General features: G+C 39.3%; 1 protein-coding gene across 1 annotated transcript in view; it reads right to left on the bottom strand.

The window, feature by feature from the left end:
* The window catches only part of SDHAF3 (succinate dehydrogenase complex assembly factor 3), a 28,813-nt gene extending 14,816 nt beyond the window's left edge, over positions 1-13,997 (bottom strand). The window contains exon 1 of the mRNA XM_068210499.1: positions 13,799-13,997. Within this exon, the coding sequence (XP_068066600.1) occupies positions 13,799-13,960 (162 nt within the window). The 5' untranslated portion in view covers positions 13,961-13,997. The remainder of the gene's footprint in view (positions 1-13,798) is intronic.
* Between the last annotated feature and the right edge of the window lie 4,074 nt (positions 13,998-18,071).

Consider the following 18,071-nt stretch of genomic DNA (forward strand, 5'->3'; position numbering starts at 1 on the left):
TTGAGAAGGTACCAGAACTCAACCACCCACCCTGGGAGCTTGGTGCCACAGTCCCTGGCACAGGTTTTGATCAAGGACAACCATCTTTATGTGAAACAACTCCCAAGTTCAGCCAGTGAGCTGGCACAGATCAGGGACTGCTCCCAACAGGCTGTTTGGATATGGCCACCCTGCTTTGGAGCGTAAGAGTGTAACAGCATGGAAATGGGCTGTTCCACTGCCAGGTGCAAAGCAGCCCAAGCACATCAGCTCAGCAGTACAGACCCACCTTTAGCTCAACAACACTGTGGCCAAACAAACAGTCCCCAGCACACTCTGCCAGAGGTGTATTCCTAATCCCAAACCAAAAGCTTATTTCATACACTGCTTGCTTTTGTCTTGTCCTCTGTGCTGTGTAGTTTTTGTACTGGGATAACTTCTTCCAAAACCCCATCACCGGGAAGGCTCCAAAGGCTCTGCATGGCAGAGTACAACATTTGGAATGTTGTCAAACAGAATTAATACAAAGGTTTGCTTGCATGCAAATAGGAAATGTTTATGTTCTCTAACTGCAAAATTCCAACTATTTTCTCTCAACCAAACACTCTGATACTTGAATGGCTTTACCTTCATACTTGAGTAAAAGAGCTGAAAGGAACTTCAACTTCACCCACAGCTACTGTCCACTGAGGAGACTGTCCAGCACACTTGCAGTTTCAGAAGAACTCACTGAAATCACCCTGCAAAATCACAGGGTGATTCACTGAATTCACTGATTACCTGAAATCACCCTGTGATTTCCATGTTTTGCTTCAGGTCAAAGCCATTAAACACTCAATGAAGTAGATGGTGCCAAACCCCTGAAATACACCATACATATATACTGCTCAGTTGTAGATATGTGAATATAGAAAAAAAATTCCAAAAGGTTGTAAATAGTTAACATCTAGAAAACTAAGTCTTTGAAACACTTAAGTTTGTTAACACTGAATAACTGATACTAATCATTTCTCCAGAAAACATCTTTAGAAGAAGCACATTTGTTGCAATGTCAAATGAAGTCAGAAACACTATTTCCTGAAAGTGATGGGAATAAAACAAAACGCAGAATGCACTATTTCCAAGGAAGAGCTGATTAAACCCAAACTACAGAACACAAACTAGAAGTTAAAGGAGAACTTTCCCAGGAAACATGTGGGAGTGCAATAAAACTGCCACTGATGGCTTTTTTCACAGTTTTTTCTCCAGGGCTCAAGTGGCATCCCCAGATCTTCACAGGTTTCCCACCAGCCACAAGAAAGTAGTCTGCATTATTTTTAAAGTTGAGGAGGCATAATATGTGTGTGTGTGTGTATATACACATACACACACACACACACACACACACAGAGAGATATGTATAACATATCTTCTCTCACCAGGAATATAAATCAAAACCCTTTAGAATGAAACAACACACAGAAGTGGTTCTGTGTGAAAAGTCAAAAACTTGTCAGTTATATCAGGAGTATTTCCATTACTGGCAGATAGATGGAAGCGGTCAAGGCTGGAAAGGTGAAACCCATCACCTCAATCCAGGGTCTGGTGGTCCAACCATATTTACCAATTATCAAAGTAGTCTTCTACTGCAGATGTCTACAGAGGCCAAGAAAGGCCTTGCCCATATCCAAAACACCAGCTGCTAAAAACACCAGCTGTTGAAGTTTAGAGATAGCAGTATGTCATTATTCATGTCCCAGGACATGTCATCACAGGACAATGTCTTTCAAAATCTAGAAATGACGAACAGAATACTCTTACCAGGATTTCCTTTTCTATTTTCACTGCACAGCTTCTTAGTTCCTTCTTACACTTAAAACTGGGCCATCTGGTTTTCCATATGCTGAAAGGTTTTACAAGGACTTGGCCTATTGCAAGCCATGGAGACTTCAGCTTCCAAGTCTTTCTCATTACATCTTTTCAGTAATTCCAACACAAACACCTTTATACCTTCTGTAATGAAGCTCCCTGAGTCCTAAAGTATTTCTGGGTCATCCTCTGTTCAACTAAAATACTTTGAAGAACAAAGGCATCTTACCCCACATACTACCATTTTTGCAGTCTTGGGGTTTAATGCATCAAAAGGAAACAAAGCTTTAAACAGCTCCATTGTAAAATATAAATATTTAATTGTTTATAGCAATATAAATATTTAATTGTTTTATAGCTAAAAACAAGGGTCTACCACAATTATTTTCTTCTATTTGGTGAAGTCTGGGAAATACTCTGCTGCTGAGGAGTGGCATCTGCTGGCAGACAAGGACTCTAGAAAAATCAGATTCACCAGTAAAACAAATAATAAAAATTTTTAAAAGACAAATCAGAGTCGACATTATTCACAAAGCAACTCTCACTTCCTTCTTGATTGATAGGACGATGATATTCTTCTCAGAAGTGTAACTCCTTTCAGTTACACTGATGGTACTGAACTGCCCATGAACCACAACATTGCTAGTGCCATCAATGAGATTTCTTTTCACCTCTCAATCGGCAGCTGAACTGAAGAACAAAAGACATGTTTGCTATTTAATTAAAACCCTTTACATCATGGATCTCTTAAATAAGTTCTTAAACTGACTCACTGTAATGGATGTCAAATAGCTCACCAGGGCACTTCACTGTGAACAATAAATTGCATTTAAAAGTTCAAATATCATGATTTGCTAAACAACTTAAAATTAATTCTAAGCATAAAATCAAGTTTAAACTACTGCAAATAAAGTACATAGACAGAAAAACTAACTGAACATGAACCAAAATATCCTTAATTTTAGAACAGCTTGCTTGTACCACAGCCAAAAGCTGACCTACACCTTCCATAAGGTTTTACTATTGGAACTGTGGCAACCTCTAACTTTTTGGCTTAAAATATCACAGTGGACAACTGACACATGCCATATTCATTTTGAAATAGGCAGAAAAAAGATAAAGAGATCCAGCTTAAGTGTTTCACTAGCATCCAGGAATAAAAGCAGCAATAAATAGTATTTTATACTATATTTTAATTTTTAAAGAAAACTTCCTACTCTAAACAGTACTATGCAATACCAACATACTTTGTAACAGCATCTAAAATGTGACATTACTAACAATAAAACTTTTTATTTGGTGAAAAATACATTTGCCTTTGGGCTATTACTGTACACTTCCAAAAATACAATCGCTTTAAAACTCAATAGATCCATTATGAAAAAAATAAAATAAATTTTGAAAGAGTTTTGTATCTACATACTGAGGCTCCATCTGCTCTGGGCATACTCTCCTGGGGACTACCACGGCCAATCTGAATTTTATAATCGAAGAATATGCCAAGTTGGAAGGGACCCACAAGGATCAGTCCAAGTGCTGGCCCTGCCCAGCACCATCCACAAGAGTCACACCCTGTGCCTAAGAGTGTTGTTTACCAATGCAAATCCAAACCAGAAAGCACATTATGACAATATTATGACTAAACCAGGTGGAAGGCCCAGTAAAGTTTTCCAGTTGAAAAGCCTTCTCAAAATTTGCAGCAGTAAGTTAACAATTCTCAATATATATTTCAATAAATAAATTAACAATAATTGAATCTGTAGGAATTCTAGTTTATATTAGGAAATTCAGCAGCCTCTTTTTTCTAGCATAGGAAAAAGGCTTCTCTAGCTAATCATTTGCTGCCATCATGTGTATACTTTAAAAACTGCAAGCTTATGAACAACACTTTACCTTCATCAAGTCAAAAATCAGCCATGAGACTACACATAAGGGCATTACAGACTTCAGTCAGAAGGTGATGATGTCTCAAGGATTGCTAATGTAATACGAACCTCAATACAGACTGCCTATTATAATCCACATTCTACTACAAAGACCACATGCTTTCACTATACAATCATAAGAAGCAAGAAACTGATTATAAATAAATGGTATTTGATGGCCCACCAAAAAAAAAAAAAAAAACCAAAACCAGCAGTTTCTCTGGCTTATTCCATGCAAATATCAATACTTCCAAAACCACCCAACACCTTCAGCCATTCAGCCATGACATCTCCAAAGCAGCAATGATGCTGGGGACTTAAACCCTTCCACCACATTTCTTCCAGTTCAGGAAGGAAAAAAAAAAGAAAAAAATAAAGTTTCGGTGACCTAATGTTCATTTCCTCTAAATTATTGAATAGAATAGTTCAGCAAGAAGAAAAAAATACTACAAAGTTGCATGAAACTAGTTTATCATGTTTACACCATTCAGTAATTCCCACAGAGAAATGGAAGATGCATCTACATTGTGTCTCTTGTTAGCTAGTCATGAAATATGAGTGCAAGATCAATTTAGAAGGTATTTTACAGATTTACCTAGTTACTGCAGTGAGGAAAAAAGTGCATCATGCTCTCTTTCACCTTAGACTGCTCTGTCTCTCACTAATATCCCTGAAACAATTAAAAACAGGCATTAACAGGACTCAACCCCCTCACATATCAATAAGCCTAAAATCCAACATTCAGTAACTATGCTTCTAGTAGGACTTCTAACTTGTTCATGAGAAATACCTCATTACTATACATTACTTCTGGAAATGACCTTTAAAAGGTAGAAGTTCAAACATTTTAACAGATACTATGGTTAAATATATTTTCTAAACTATATCCTTCAAAAATACTGTTTGAAATTAGCAGCTTTGAGACACAGAAACAAAATTTATTTTTAGAAATATATCTTCTGCTCAATTGATTCCCAGGAGTGAGCCGCACAAAAAGCAGGATATCACTAAGAAGATGTATGGTCGTAAGTACAGTCAGCTTCAACCTCAAAATAGGCAAAGCTTTCAGTATTACAAAAGACACCTAAAGCAACATGAATGGTGATAAAGATGCCACTAAATAGAAGATTATGAGATTAAAACCTGAGGCTCAACTTCTTGCAAAAAACAATATTTAATTAAATTACTTTAATATCAATGAACTGTGTAAAAAAACCTTTCATTCTTCAATGGATACACATCAGTATGTCCTAAGTATAGCTCTATATATAAAAAATCTGGGGCTTTAAAATACTCCAGTAAGAATAACTCTATTTGTGCAATCTCACATTATGCTGAAAGAAGAAAAAAAAAAAAAAAACAGTTTCTAAACAATTATTCTGATGTGCTCCAGATGCCATTTTAACTCACAGAAAACATGAATTTTCTGTCTACACAGGACAGAAAAGCACATCTATACAGTATATGCAATTACAGCACTCATAATATTATTGCAGTAATTACAAAATATGGTACTTGACAGCACTTGTAGAAAGTTGGCAGTGTTTACAGTGTTGATAGTGGAAATGCACTGACAAGGTGGTAAAAAAACCTACCATGCTTACAAAACACTACATGCTGACAATATTCACACAAGTACCAAACAAATGCTAGAAGGAAGGTGTCAATAAAATACAAACAAGCAGAAATCCTCATAACTTAGCAACTGCAATTCATACTCAGTTTGTTTGTTTAACCCATGTAGTATTTAAGACACTACACATTGTCTAAAAATGCAACAAAGTTCAGACTTCGATACCTTGTGTTGCAGAGCAGAGTAAGTTAAAGGATATGAACAATACTCTTGAGTTACTGAAGATTGTACAGTAAGAGCTGTGAGAAAAAGCTGTGAGAAAGAATGGCAGAAACTGAGAAAGATACATAAAGAAGGACCTGCAGAAACTGTGTCCCACTCCCAAAGAACATAACAGCCTGCTGTGGTAAGTAATTGTGCAAAAGAAAAAAATATACATTATGGCCTGCTACGTACTAAATCACACGTAGACTGAAAAATTGGAATTTTTTATGCAGAAGCTAAAACAATATAAATATCTGTGCCTTTTGTCAATAAACGCCCTTGCAGCATCACACTGTTTGGCCTGTCTTTCAATCACTGCTAACCTTAATCTGAAAACCTAACCTGGTAGGTTTTCTAAATTCTACTGCAATTTTTTTTTAAATACAAGAAACAGGGCTATAACACTGGGGCAAAAGAATCAGAATACCCATCTGTTTCTGTTTCCTTCTTTTTCTGTTTTGTTTACATAAAAGAGAAAGCAAGGCATCTAACAACACTCGTACACATATAACTTGAAGAAAACCTTTTAAGACACACATTTGCTTTCAGTAACCTGTGTCAAGTTAAACTTTTTGAAATGGATGTCATGGAATAATGAATAGGAGGGATCAGCCTAATTCCCAGCAAGTAAGATAAACATACATTTAAAGGGTATTTGGATATCTGAATGCACGAAGTAACAGACTGCTGGTCATTGCAGCTCTGACTTTAAAAAAATCTGGAGGTCCTGAGAATTATGTGCTCTTACACATCTAATTTACACATAATAAAGGCTTTTGATTCCCTAAGTTTCACACATATACACAAGTACAATAGTATGTTAGGAACATGGCTATGCACATGCTGTCTGATATGGCTTGGACAGAATTTTATACCACCACTAGATGGAAACCTGAATTACCTTTTAAATAGACAATTCTGTAAATGCTCCATTACTGGTTCTGCTTCTACTTTGTCTGGCTGTTTTCTTATTTAGAGACCTATTCTCACACTGGCTGTCACTAACCTGTACTCATTAGGAAGATGCAGGTCTCTGCTCATGGAGCAGACATTCACAAAACTTCTACAGTATCTTCAGCCCTGAGAAATATGCCCCGCCAGTGCTATTCAATGTAAGGAATAAATTGTTAACACTCATTAGAGATGCATCCCACTTCTACAGCAATTGAAACTTCTCAATCTAAGTTGTAACTAATAAAATTGCTGTACTCTGCCAAGAAATTTCAGTTCAGGGATTCAATTCATGACACATTTTAAATATCCAAGGCATGCTGCGAAACTATCTGAAATTTATAGGCCTATTTGCACATCATGTATTTATACTTGCAATGTACCTGAGGTGACTGGCACAAGCAAGTGACTGACACTACTGTTGGATGTCACCCCTATGACTTTGATATGACTTCCTGCTGAGTCAAAACAGTTGTAAATAAAAATTTCAACTAGCAGATAAGCAGTTATCAAAATAGCCATCTGACTAACTACATGCAATCACAGATATGACAGCATACTGATAATTGGCATAGTAACATGACAGAAGCATTGAGATTACTGATGGTACAATTTATAAAATTTTGAATTTAGAAAATACAGCAAAGGTCTAAAACCAGTATGTACACAGGGAAATAAAAAAAATTAAAAAAAAAAAAAACAAACCAACCAATCCAGCAAGAAATCACTTGCCTCCACAGTGGCCAGGTGAACCTGAAAGAGAATGATGCTGCTTCCCAGGTGAGAAGTAACAAATTCCCCTTCCTGCAATGGGTGTGCATCATGCACAAGGCAGTGGGTATCCACCAGGCTACCCCAAGTCTCACCACTTCAGAACTTCCAGACTGCCTGGATTCTCTATGGAAGAGAAGGAGACACCAGCTCCTGCTTGTAAACTCAAATCTGAAAGAGTACTGAAAGGATGGAAGTGGTGGCATAATATGAAAGAGTTTCATTTGCATGAAACTTCACAACAGGGATTCACAACAAAGGTCAACCTTCACAATTGCACATAAATACTAATTCAAGACACTCACCAAATCATGGGTGCACCCAGGCAAAAGTTCATCAGAGGTAGATTTCAAATCCTACAACCAAGCAGGCCACCAGGAACATCAGGTCAGAGCAGCAGTGTGATTTCCTGCACCCATTCATGCCTAAATCCCACATGCTCTTCAGTTTATCAGCCATAACTCCCTGGCTCTCAGAAAAGTGCAGAATTCCTTCCTACCTTTTGAGGAATATAAAAGAAAATAGAGGAAATTGACTCCTATTTAGTTCTTACAGATTAATAACTAGTGAACACCCTAAGTGGGGGATAAAAACATAGGACTCACTAGGAATTTACTCTTAATAAGAAGGTTTTCATCTATATAGCCATAAAAATCACTTAAAAGCAAATTCCAATGTCTCCAGTAATGTTAATATGAAATACTACTCTAAAATCCTATTACACAACTTTAATAAAAATAATAAAATGGAAAAAAACCTAAAAAAAAATTTACTTCCAAAAAAATTTATTTTTTTGTCAGGTAAAGAAAACATCTCTTATATAATGTATTTCACTGAAACTGAGAGCAGAATTCAGAATGCCAGCAGCTGTTTTATACTTATACTACCTACATTATTTGCCGAAAGACAGCACAAAGGCCAACCCACACATCCCATACCCATTTCAGTCTGATTCCAGGACTGGCCACAATTTCCTCTTCCACCCTCTTTGACTACTGGCTCTTCAAATTCTCCATTCAACATTTCAATATATTGAGTGCTAGTAGTTTAAAAATAAATCAAGAAGGGGAGGGAAGACTATACTCGCCCAGAATATTAAGAAGCAAAAAGTTCTGTAAGTGTATCCGCTCATGAGCAGAAAAAAACATCAGAACTACTATATTCTCTGAAATACGACAGCATCCCACAATCATCCCAGCAAAATAAATACTGCAAGTGACACAGGCAACTGAAAATAAATGTGATGAATGACAATTACTTTGCGTCAAATACACTGATTCAAAAATTTAGTCATTCCTGAGAGGCTACATGACTTCATTTGAATGCCTGTAAAAAGATTTTCAGGGTCAAGAGTGGCCACAGAATTTCAAAGGCAATTTATTCAATATATTAAATTGAGAAAATGTTGCGCAATTCTGCAGAATGATTCTGCTTGTCTTAGAGACAGTCCAGGCCCTCTCACCTACAGGGTCAGGCTTTTTAAAAAAGCCAAGTACAAAATGGTCATTTTCAAAATTAATACTTAAATGCAAAACAAATTGTTACTGAAATTATTTAGCTGAATATTGTACCTATTGCAATCTGAAATGAAGTAATCAATACTATCTTAATATTACTTATCTTATGTAAGCATTCTCATAAGCTACCATGATTTAGAAGACTGTTGAACTAATCGACCTATCATACCTGTCAACATTAATTCAGTACCATTCCAAGGTAATAATCAGTATCAATCTAATTATATCAGCAGTCTCCTGTAAATGAGTACCAATTATTTTAATTAAAATATTAAATATTTAGAAAATAGATAGGAACATATATGAATAATTTATATGCTTAATTTGAATCTACCTGAACAAGCATAATTCCTGAATAACAAAGCTTACTTTCTTTATATCCTCCTTTAATATTTTCCAGCAGGTTTCCAGACACAAACTAGCAATCTAATGCCAATGATAGGAAAACCATAATATTTATATTCTTCTACTTCTACATAAGCACATATGGACTTGGTCCTACTATTGGTCATACCCACTTAAAAACTCTTCCAAGAATATTCAATTGATAGTTTGCCTATTTTATGAATGCAAATAGGTCAGCTTAGGTTTCCTACAAATACTCATTAGCCATTTACATGGTTGGCTCTAACATTAAATCCCTCATTTCCTGTGCATTCTAAACAAGATGAGGTCCCTTCTCATCTCCTTTACAGGAAAACAACACGAACCACTCACATACTACAGCAATACAATTTCAGAGCTTTTTACCTCTTGTTTCCCCCCCTTTATTTTTAAAGCTGATCTTAGAAATCTCCCTACAGGTTTTCCACCATATTTCACAAGAAATAAAGGAAATTTGTTCCATTTGTGAGACACAATCACAGACTGTAAAAGATCTTTACGGTCATGGAGTCCAACCTTTGATCAAACACAACTTTTCAACTAAAATACGGCACTAAGTGCCACATCCAGTCATCTCCTGAACACTTCCAGGGATAGTGACTCCACCACCTCCCTGGGCAGTCTGTTCTTAACAACCATTTTTGTGAAGAAATTCCTTCTATGTCTAACCTGAACTTCCCCATGGCACAGCCTGGAGCTATATTCTCCTATCGGGTCACTAACTGCCTGGGACAAAAGGCTGACTCCTACCTGGCTACAACCTTGAATTAACATGCCCAGCTCCCTTGAATCAACATAATTTAAATAGCAAGAAGGGCAGGGGCATCATTTGAGGCAACCATAATGTGATTGAAATGCCAGGTCTGTTTTCTAAACATTTAGCTACAAGGAATCAAACTGGAGGACAAGAAAACACACCACAGGCTATGAACTAGTATATCCAGGCACACCCAGAAGGCCTGACTACCCAAAGAGAGCCTGAAGAGTTTTAGCAATAGTCAAGTAGTTTCATGTTAAAATAAGACATCCTTGGAAATTTTAATTCAAAAAGCATTTCAGATGACTTATTAAGATTACACTTCATATTGAAATCCTCAAAGTCAAGAAATATCACTGCAATTATCATATCCATAATCTTTACCCTCTGATGAATATACATCAAGATATATTACTTTAGCATAAAATTAAGAATACTCATTTTCTGTAACATGAGACATCATGCCAATCTGTACCAGATGCCCTGCCCTGCATGCAATAGAAGGCATGAGGAAAGAACATTTCCAGATGGAAGCTGAATATTGACAATACCTAAGTGCATACATCAAGGTATATGCTTAGCCTAATGAAGAAGCAAATTGGGAAGAAAAAAGCTGGAAACGCAACATGCCAAAATACTGTTATCAGAGCTGTAAGTATGCATTTTTCCAAAAAAACAAAGAAACTTAACAGGATATTTAAACAACCAGTTTGTATTAATGTTGTAGTGATTCGTTTCAGTGGGGTTTTTTGTTTGGTTTGATTGTTTTTTGTTTCATTTAATAAAATTAGAGGCAACAAGTAGTTATGGTCCATGAACACGAAGCAGCAGCATTATCTCAGCTTCACTCATGGCCAACTGGGTGACTCTTAGGCAAGAACCTAAGCACTTCACAGCTATGCTGGTGTGTCCTGCAAGAACTGTCCTGGAGCCCCAGCTTATTTCAAAAGGGTGTCCTGCTGCCCACGAAGGGTGCAAAGAATAAAACACAAGAGAAACAAGTGGTGCACAGTACGACTGCGCACCACCTGCTGACTGATGCCCTGCCCAGGCCTCAGCAGTGATCAGTCCCTCATGGCCAACTTCCCCCAGTTTATGTATTGAACATACCAGGTTGTATGGTATGGAATATCTGCTTGGCCAGTTTGGGTCAGCTGTCCTGGCCATTCTCCCTCCCAGCTTCTTGTGCATCTCCTCACTGGCAGAGCATGGGCATCTGAAAAACACTTGATTTAGAGTAAGCACACTTAAGAACAGCTACAACACTGCACTACTGTTGGGGAAAATGAAACAGGAAAGCCTTATAAATATGATTGCCTGGCAAAAGATTTTGAGAATATAGAAATTATAAGTGAGATTGAAATGAAAGCAAGCTTTGAGATACCAAGCCTTAGTTACTGAACAACTGGAAAACAATGGTATGGCTGGCTGAAGGTAATCCCCTTTTGATGAAACAATACCCTCTGCTTGCAGACAGGTCCAAGGGTCAAAGCAGACCCTACTAGCTTGGTAGAAGGGGTCCAAAGAGTAGTTTTTAGGGTTTAAAATGTAACACAGTATGGCAATGTCATGATTCTTATAGGCGGTAGGTAAATGCTATAGGATTTGTATCTTGTACTAGATTGGTTCATGAAAATTAGAATGTTCAGCACAGAAGAAGATTTACTGTATTGTAACGGGAACTTCTCTCTCTTACACTTACACTTACTCTTGCTCTTGCCTCTCTCTCTCTCTTGCTCTTTCGGACCTGCTCCGAGCTGCGGCTCGGAGCTCCAAGCAGGGCCCCTGCAGCCACGCCCTTTGTAATAAACTGCATGTTCCAAGACCTGACTTCAGAGATCTCTCGTCTCCGTCCGTCCCTACCGTCCTACCAACCAATCCTCCTACACACTACCAACATTATTCTCATACTAAATCCAAAACTCAGCACTGAACAAGCTACCACAAAGAAAATTAACTCTCTCTTAGCCAAAGCCAAGACAGAGGACTGACTCCAACATGAATTAATTAGCATGTAATTAGAGCCCAGAGTTACCTAATCCCAGTTTGTCCACAGTCCACTTTCCTCAATTACATCATTCAAGTCTTCATGGGGCAGGGAACCACAGCCTAACATAACATGCAAAGCAAGTCTCACAGGCCAAAAATGTGAAAGTCTGATTTAAATTTCACACTTGAAATAAATTATTATTTGGGTGAGAAAAAGACCCCAGAACAAAAAAAAAAATTAAAGATGAGAAAAGACAAGTTAACTACGTGCTAATATCTCCCAGCATCTTGTTAGAAGACAGACATATTTGCAAAGTTCTTTATATTCACACACTCAAAACAGTTATTAAATTAGTTTCTTTTCCTTGAACATATCATAGCTAATAGCACTAAATGTCAGGTTTCAAAATTCAGCTTGTTACTTGTAGTCTAATTTTTGTCACCATTTTCCCTATAATCTACCTTTAAAACATTTCAGAACTGAGAAACATTTTCACTATTTGTATGCTTCACTTTAAAAATGGCTAAAGATATTTCAATGTAAACATTTCCTTCCTTTTCTAAAACTATTTTAAGGAAGATTTTAGCACTGAAAATAGTAACCTGTAACTTGTCTCTTTAGCTCATGTTAAAATTGAAAGCGGTGATGCAGAAACATTTCAGCAGTATTAAGTAAACGGCAATTGAAAATTACAATAGCATCAGGCATTTGAGAGGTTGATACAAATTTCTCTGATTTGAGGATCTATCAGTTGGCAAGAGGCAATTAAAATACACCTATTCCTTTCTTATGTAGAGAATACCAGGCAGTCTTCTCCCTGCTTACTCCTGATGCCCCAGTCTGTTACTTTAATCCTCAAGATTTCAGCTACTGCAGGTAGAAGGGATGGGGCAGTTCTCCCCCACTACCCTTCTTCTGGTAAACTGGGAGGAAATGGATGCTACCTTTGCTAACCACCTTCCACTGCAAAGCAGAACAGAATTCCTTCCATAGAAAGGAAAACAGTTTTGAGATTCTAAAGTACTACCAAGCCAGTAGTTCAAGGAGCATGAAAATTAATGGGAAGCTTGTCTATTCATCCATCTCTTGCAGCTGTGTTAAAACTTTAACTGAAGCTCCTCCTCTGTCTATGCATCTGCCTGCCATGTGGACATCTTGAGGACCTATTAATATGTTGATATCTACTGGGGTCCAGGCATGTGGGGAAAGCACCTGATGGGTCTCCTTCCTCTGCTGCTTGGGAAACTTGTTACAACCTCATCACTTGGGAGCGATCGGCTTTTCTCTCCTTGGTTCAGGGGAAGGAGTGTTAAGCAGAGAAGCAATGTTCACAGAAGAAGACTTGTTTCCTTAGGAAACACTGAAAAAATGTTACTCAGAAATGAAATGCAAGTTCACAGGGAAGCTATTTACACTTCTATTTAGCTAATTATAATTATACAATTAGCTATGTATGTAGTCATAAATGTTTATATAGACTTATATAATGCATTATTATAGATTATACAAAAAATTGTGCGTGTACCTTTATTTCTATATTTCTACACAGCTAATTATATGACGGATGCCACTCTGTTACATATACCTGTCTGTGCATAAGCATGATCACACACATTCGAGGCAAGGCACCGAGAACCATAAAAGATAACCTGCCTAGAGACATGGAGTTACAAGGCATTCTGCAGCTCTGTAAGGAAAAGGCCGGAAAAGACCTCTGAGATCACCGAGCCCAACATCTGAACAGCTGCGACCGCCCGGCGCCCCTGACCTTGCCGGGGCCTCGCTTGCGCCCCGCCGCTCCCGGCCGCGTCCCTGCCCCGCGGGGCGGCGGGCACTTGCCTCCCATTCCCGCAGGAAGCGCTGGGCCTCGGCGGGCCCGGCCGCCTTGTGCCTCCGGAACTCCTCCTTGACGTAGCGGTCGCCCAGGTCGCGCAGGGCGGGCGGCAGCGCGCGGTGCAGCTGCAGGATGCGGCGGTACAGGCGCCGCGCTCCGCCCGCCATGGCGGCGCCGTGGGGCGGCCCGAGGGGCCGGGCCGGGCCGGGCCGGGCCGGGCCGGGCCGCGCCTCCTCCGCGGCCGAGCCAGCGCTCAGCGCGCCGTGCGGGGCGGCGCTGCCGCTGCCTTGGAGCCTGCGGGCGGCGGGTGGCGCTTGCAGCGATGCCGAGCAATGGGGTTACAGGTAGTACTGGTAAGAATGCGTGGAGGATGTCGTTTCACAAAGACGGGTGCGGGTGGCAGAGCTCACGATATATAGATAGATGACGAAAACAGTTCATTTTTGGCTCCAGGTTCACCACGAGAAGAATGAAATGTGGACTTTATACCAGAGTAGAACGTGGCACAAATTAATTAGGCCACTAAGCCCAAGCTTCATACGCTTAAATTTGATTTACTTGCATTTTTCCCTGTGAGACAAGAGGAGCCATAGCAAGAAGCCTTACTGCCCCCGTGGGACTTTGTGCCACCACGTTGTCACTACCGAGCTCCTGCTTTCTCCTACCTCCCACCTTCAGCTCCAACCCCAACTCCCTAGCTCTCCATAAAGCTTTTCCAGCAGCTTAGCATCACATCCAACTCACCCATGTGGAAAAACCTCCAAATGTCAACAGTCATAGATGTAATGGAAAAAGCAGAGTCGGGCAGTGGCAGCAGTGGCAAAAGTCCTGTCTCGTTGCGGGTGAGTGTTAAGCTCCTTCCAGCCATTAAAATTACTCATGATTCAAAATAAAAAGGAAACGTTTCCATAGGGCCAGGGAGCACTGGGCTTTACTAAAATACTAGGAAATGACAAAAATGTACTTCCTCGTAGAAAGCCCAAGTCATTATATGAGAGCAAAGAGTAAAGAGCAAAGTACAGGCTATTTTACTGACTACTATTTCTTTATGTTTATTTATTGTCCTAAGCACTTCGTTGATGGAAAACTGAAGTTCCCAGTAACACAAAGTTACTGAAATAAAAGCAAATGCTTATAGGTTCACTATTCTCAATGACAGTCTCCTGTCCTTTTCATGCCAATGGTGCTGTCAGAGTGAGCAGTAGGGCCCTGGCAGAAGTGGCCTGATCCTCAAATGGATTGGTCTTGCTATATTTTCAAACTGCATTTTCTGCAGACATTTCTTTGAGGGAGGATTTCTGGACCTAAAGCATTTTGTCTACCATATGTCCTTCAATATTTTCACAGTTTAAAAGGATTGAGGTTAGAAAACTGATTTGCTGTGTCACTTATTTGCAGTGATGCAATTCCTCTGAATCATCTCAGGGTGCTTTCATTTAGAGAATTTATTTAAATATTTTATTATATCTTGACCACCATACTCATGTTGCACATTGAGAGCTTTCTCCTTGCTACATCCACCCTGTGTGGGTATTAGGAGTCCTCCTCTTCCATGGCCTGCTTAAGCCCTCTGCTGGGCACTCATTTTGCCTCTCAGATACCCACCATGCTCAAATACCAACTCAGGCAGATCTGTGACTTTCAACATTTCTTACATCTTGTCTTTCTGTCCACAGAGACCAAAAGCTATTTTTGCCCATCCTGTGGGGCAGGTGGTTCCTGCCCAGGAGGATTCCTGCAGCATCTCTGCGCCTCCAGGCTGCTTCAGCTGCAGCTCTTGAGCCTCGTCCTTGCACCTTCTCTAGGTGCTGCAAGAGGAGTGAGGATTTACCAGTGAATTCCCCATGGAGCAGAAGATAGAGCTGTAAATTTATTAAGCTGCTGGTAACAGTCTAAGTTGTCAGTCTTTGTCTATTAACAGTTTTTATATGCCTAAGTCCTCAAAGGTCTCTGCACTATCAGGCAATGTGGAGAGGCAGCAAAGGCAATTGAGTGCCATATTCTTTGTGTACAGGCACAAGAGGACTCACCATCAGAACTCATAGAGATGTGATACAATATCACAGGTATTGCTTCCATATAATGACTTCTCAGTCATCAGTACTCAAAATATCTGTGCCACACTTCGAATCCAGATACAATTTTAGTTAACACACGAGCGCAACTCCTTTGCTTACCTTTTGTTGGTGCCTGCCTCTGCTTCCAGGCAGCACTGCTTCTGTGCAGGGCACTGAGGCATCTATCCTGCTGCTCCTGGTGCTCCACAGCCTGTGAGCACTTCTTAGCTTGCATCAAAGAAAGAGGTACCTCAGGAGAGTGTTCATCCCACTCCTTTTTGGGCAGGTGGAGGCAATTAAGCACTACTTCCTTTCAAGTGTCAATAGAAGGATGTACTGTGGTACATGTGATTTAGACAACATATAATGGATTATTCTGTATCTGACTGGGCTTCAGAGCACTAGGTCAGTGTTTGTTGTGCTAGAATTGGTGTGGATCCTACAAAGATACCAAAGTGTCTTTGTGCCATACTCCATCATAGTGCCTTTGGATCTGGAGGGCCAGTGTCAGCCCTGCAATAGGTCAGCACAAAGGCAGGTGGAGTGGCTTAGCCAATATATTAAATCTCTATTTGCATGGCTAGTGACTGTGTGAGCAGCATCTCAGCCTTTTCCCAAGGATATACAAGAAATCTGTGGTAAAGCATGGATGCAAAGTGGCTTCTTAGCCATCCTTCTGAGCTTTTGACCTTTTCAATCTGCCAGACTGGCCATGTTGTTTGCTACAGTCCTAATTCCAAATGTAGAAAGACTGGAGGAACACTTCCATGTTTATTTTTTCCTTTTTTCTATTTTATATGTTGACTAAAGAAGATGAAGCTGAAGTATTTATTGAGCTGGTATAATTGCTGTAATTTTTTAAATTATCAAGAGCATCCTGAGAGAAGTTCTTTTAGTGAATCAAAATAAATGATCAAATATAGAATGCAATGATGTGGTATTTCTTTCCAGAACTGTTGGTAGTCCTGGTGAAGCTAAATAGTATTGTCATATTTAAAATATTACCCACAGAATAATATGCATTTTTTCTCTAAATTGTGGATAAATGTTAAAGTACATTCTAATTTCCTGCTATTAAAATAAAAAAAAAGTATAGCCCTGTTCCATGTTTCCTTTTTTTGCATTGTGCAGATCACAATAAAATTGCATCTCTCACTTCAGAATTATGATGCTTTTAATAAACTCTCTAAGTATTTGAATATATTCAAGACAGTTCCTTTTCACAGACCAAAGCAGATTTAAAAACCAAGCCAAAGATTTGTTATGACAGCACAAGTTGTCTACTAAACATTCTGTGGCATCTTCCAATATGCCTCATAAACTAAAAAGACATTGAATTACCCCTGCTCTGTAGGAAATATAAACAGAAAATTAATACTTTCATCAATTATTTGGAAAAAGACATGGGTACTTAGAGATTCTGAGGATGCTTCTGCCTCTGTCAAAGTGGAGTAGACTTTTGTCCTTGATTCAACAGAAGCAAAATCAGTCCTAGCATGGGACTGTCTGCTTCAAAACCCACCCAAAAGTTGGACATGCAACCTACTCTACATGGATGCTGCTGAAAATGGACCAGCTCTTTCCCCAGGGCTTGGGGAAATACAGCTGATAAAGATGCCAGTCATGTTTGCTGTTGGCTGCAGAGGCAACTGCCTGTCCATGTCTGGCCCAGTGTTCTTCACACAGCCTTGGTATGCTCCAGCCTGCTCAGCAGAGCATGGTTGTGAGAGCAGGACAGATGATTTTCTTCCAAAAGCTCCATTTCAGTGAGGAAAAAAGATGCCATAAATGTAATTTGGTGCAGCTCATCAGGATGGCTTCAGGTACTCCTGCATGCATCTGATAGTAGGATGAAAACAAATAGAACACATTTCTGATGAAATAAATACAGCACGTGACAATTTTGAAAGGGAGAGGCATTCAGCTGGTTTTGGACTACAGTCAATTACATGCTTGGCTGGTAGCTTTTGGACATTAAAAGGAAGTTCTGCTTTGGTTCAGCTTATGCTTGAGATGCTCATTCATTGCAGGATTTCTTGTACTTTCATCCGAAGCACATGATCCATATTATCCAAAACAAATTTTTGACAGTTCCCGAGGAAGCTCTGCTTGCCTCCTGCAGACATGAAAGATGCCAAGTGTGTTAAAATATTCAAAGTATTTAGCTACCAAACTCTATCAAGTTTCTGCTTGAATATGTGAGAGGAGAGCTTTGCAGCAA

Source organism: Anomalospiza imberbis, chromosome 1 (assembly GCF_031753505.1).
Source record: "Anomalospiza imberbis isolate Cuckoo-Finch-1a 21T00152 chromosome 1, ASM3175350v1, whole genome shotgun sequence".
Taxonomy (NCBI): Eukaryota; Metazoa; Chordata; class Aves; order Passeriformes; family Viduidae; genus Anomalospiza; species Anomalospiza imberbis.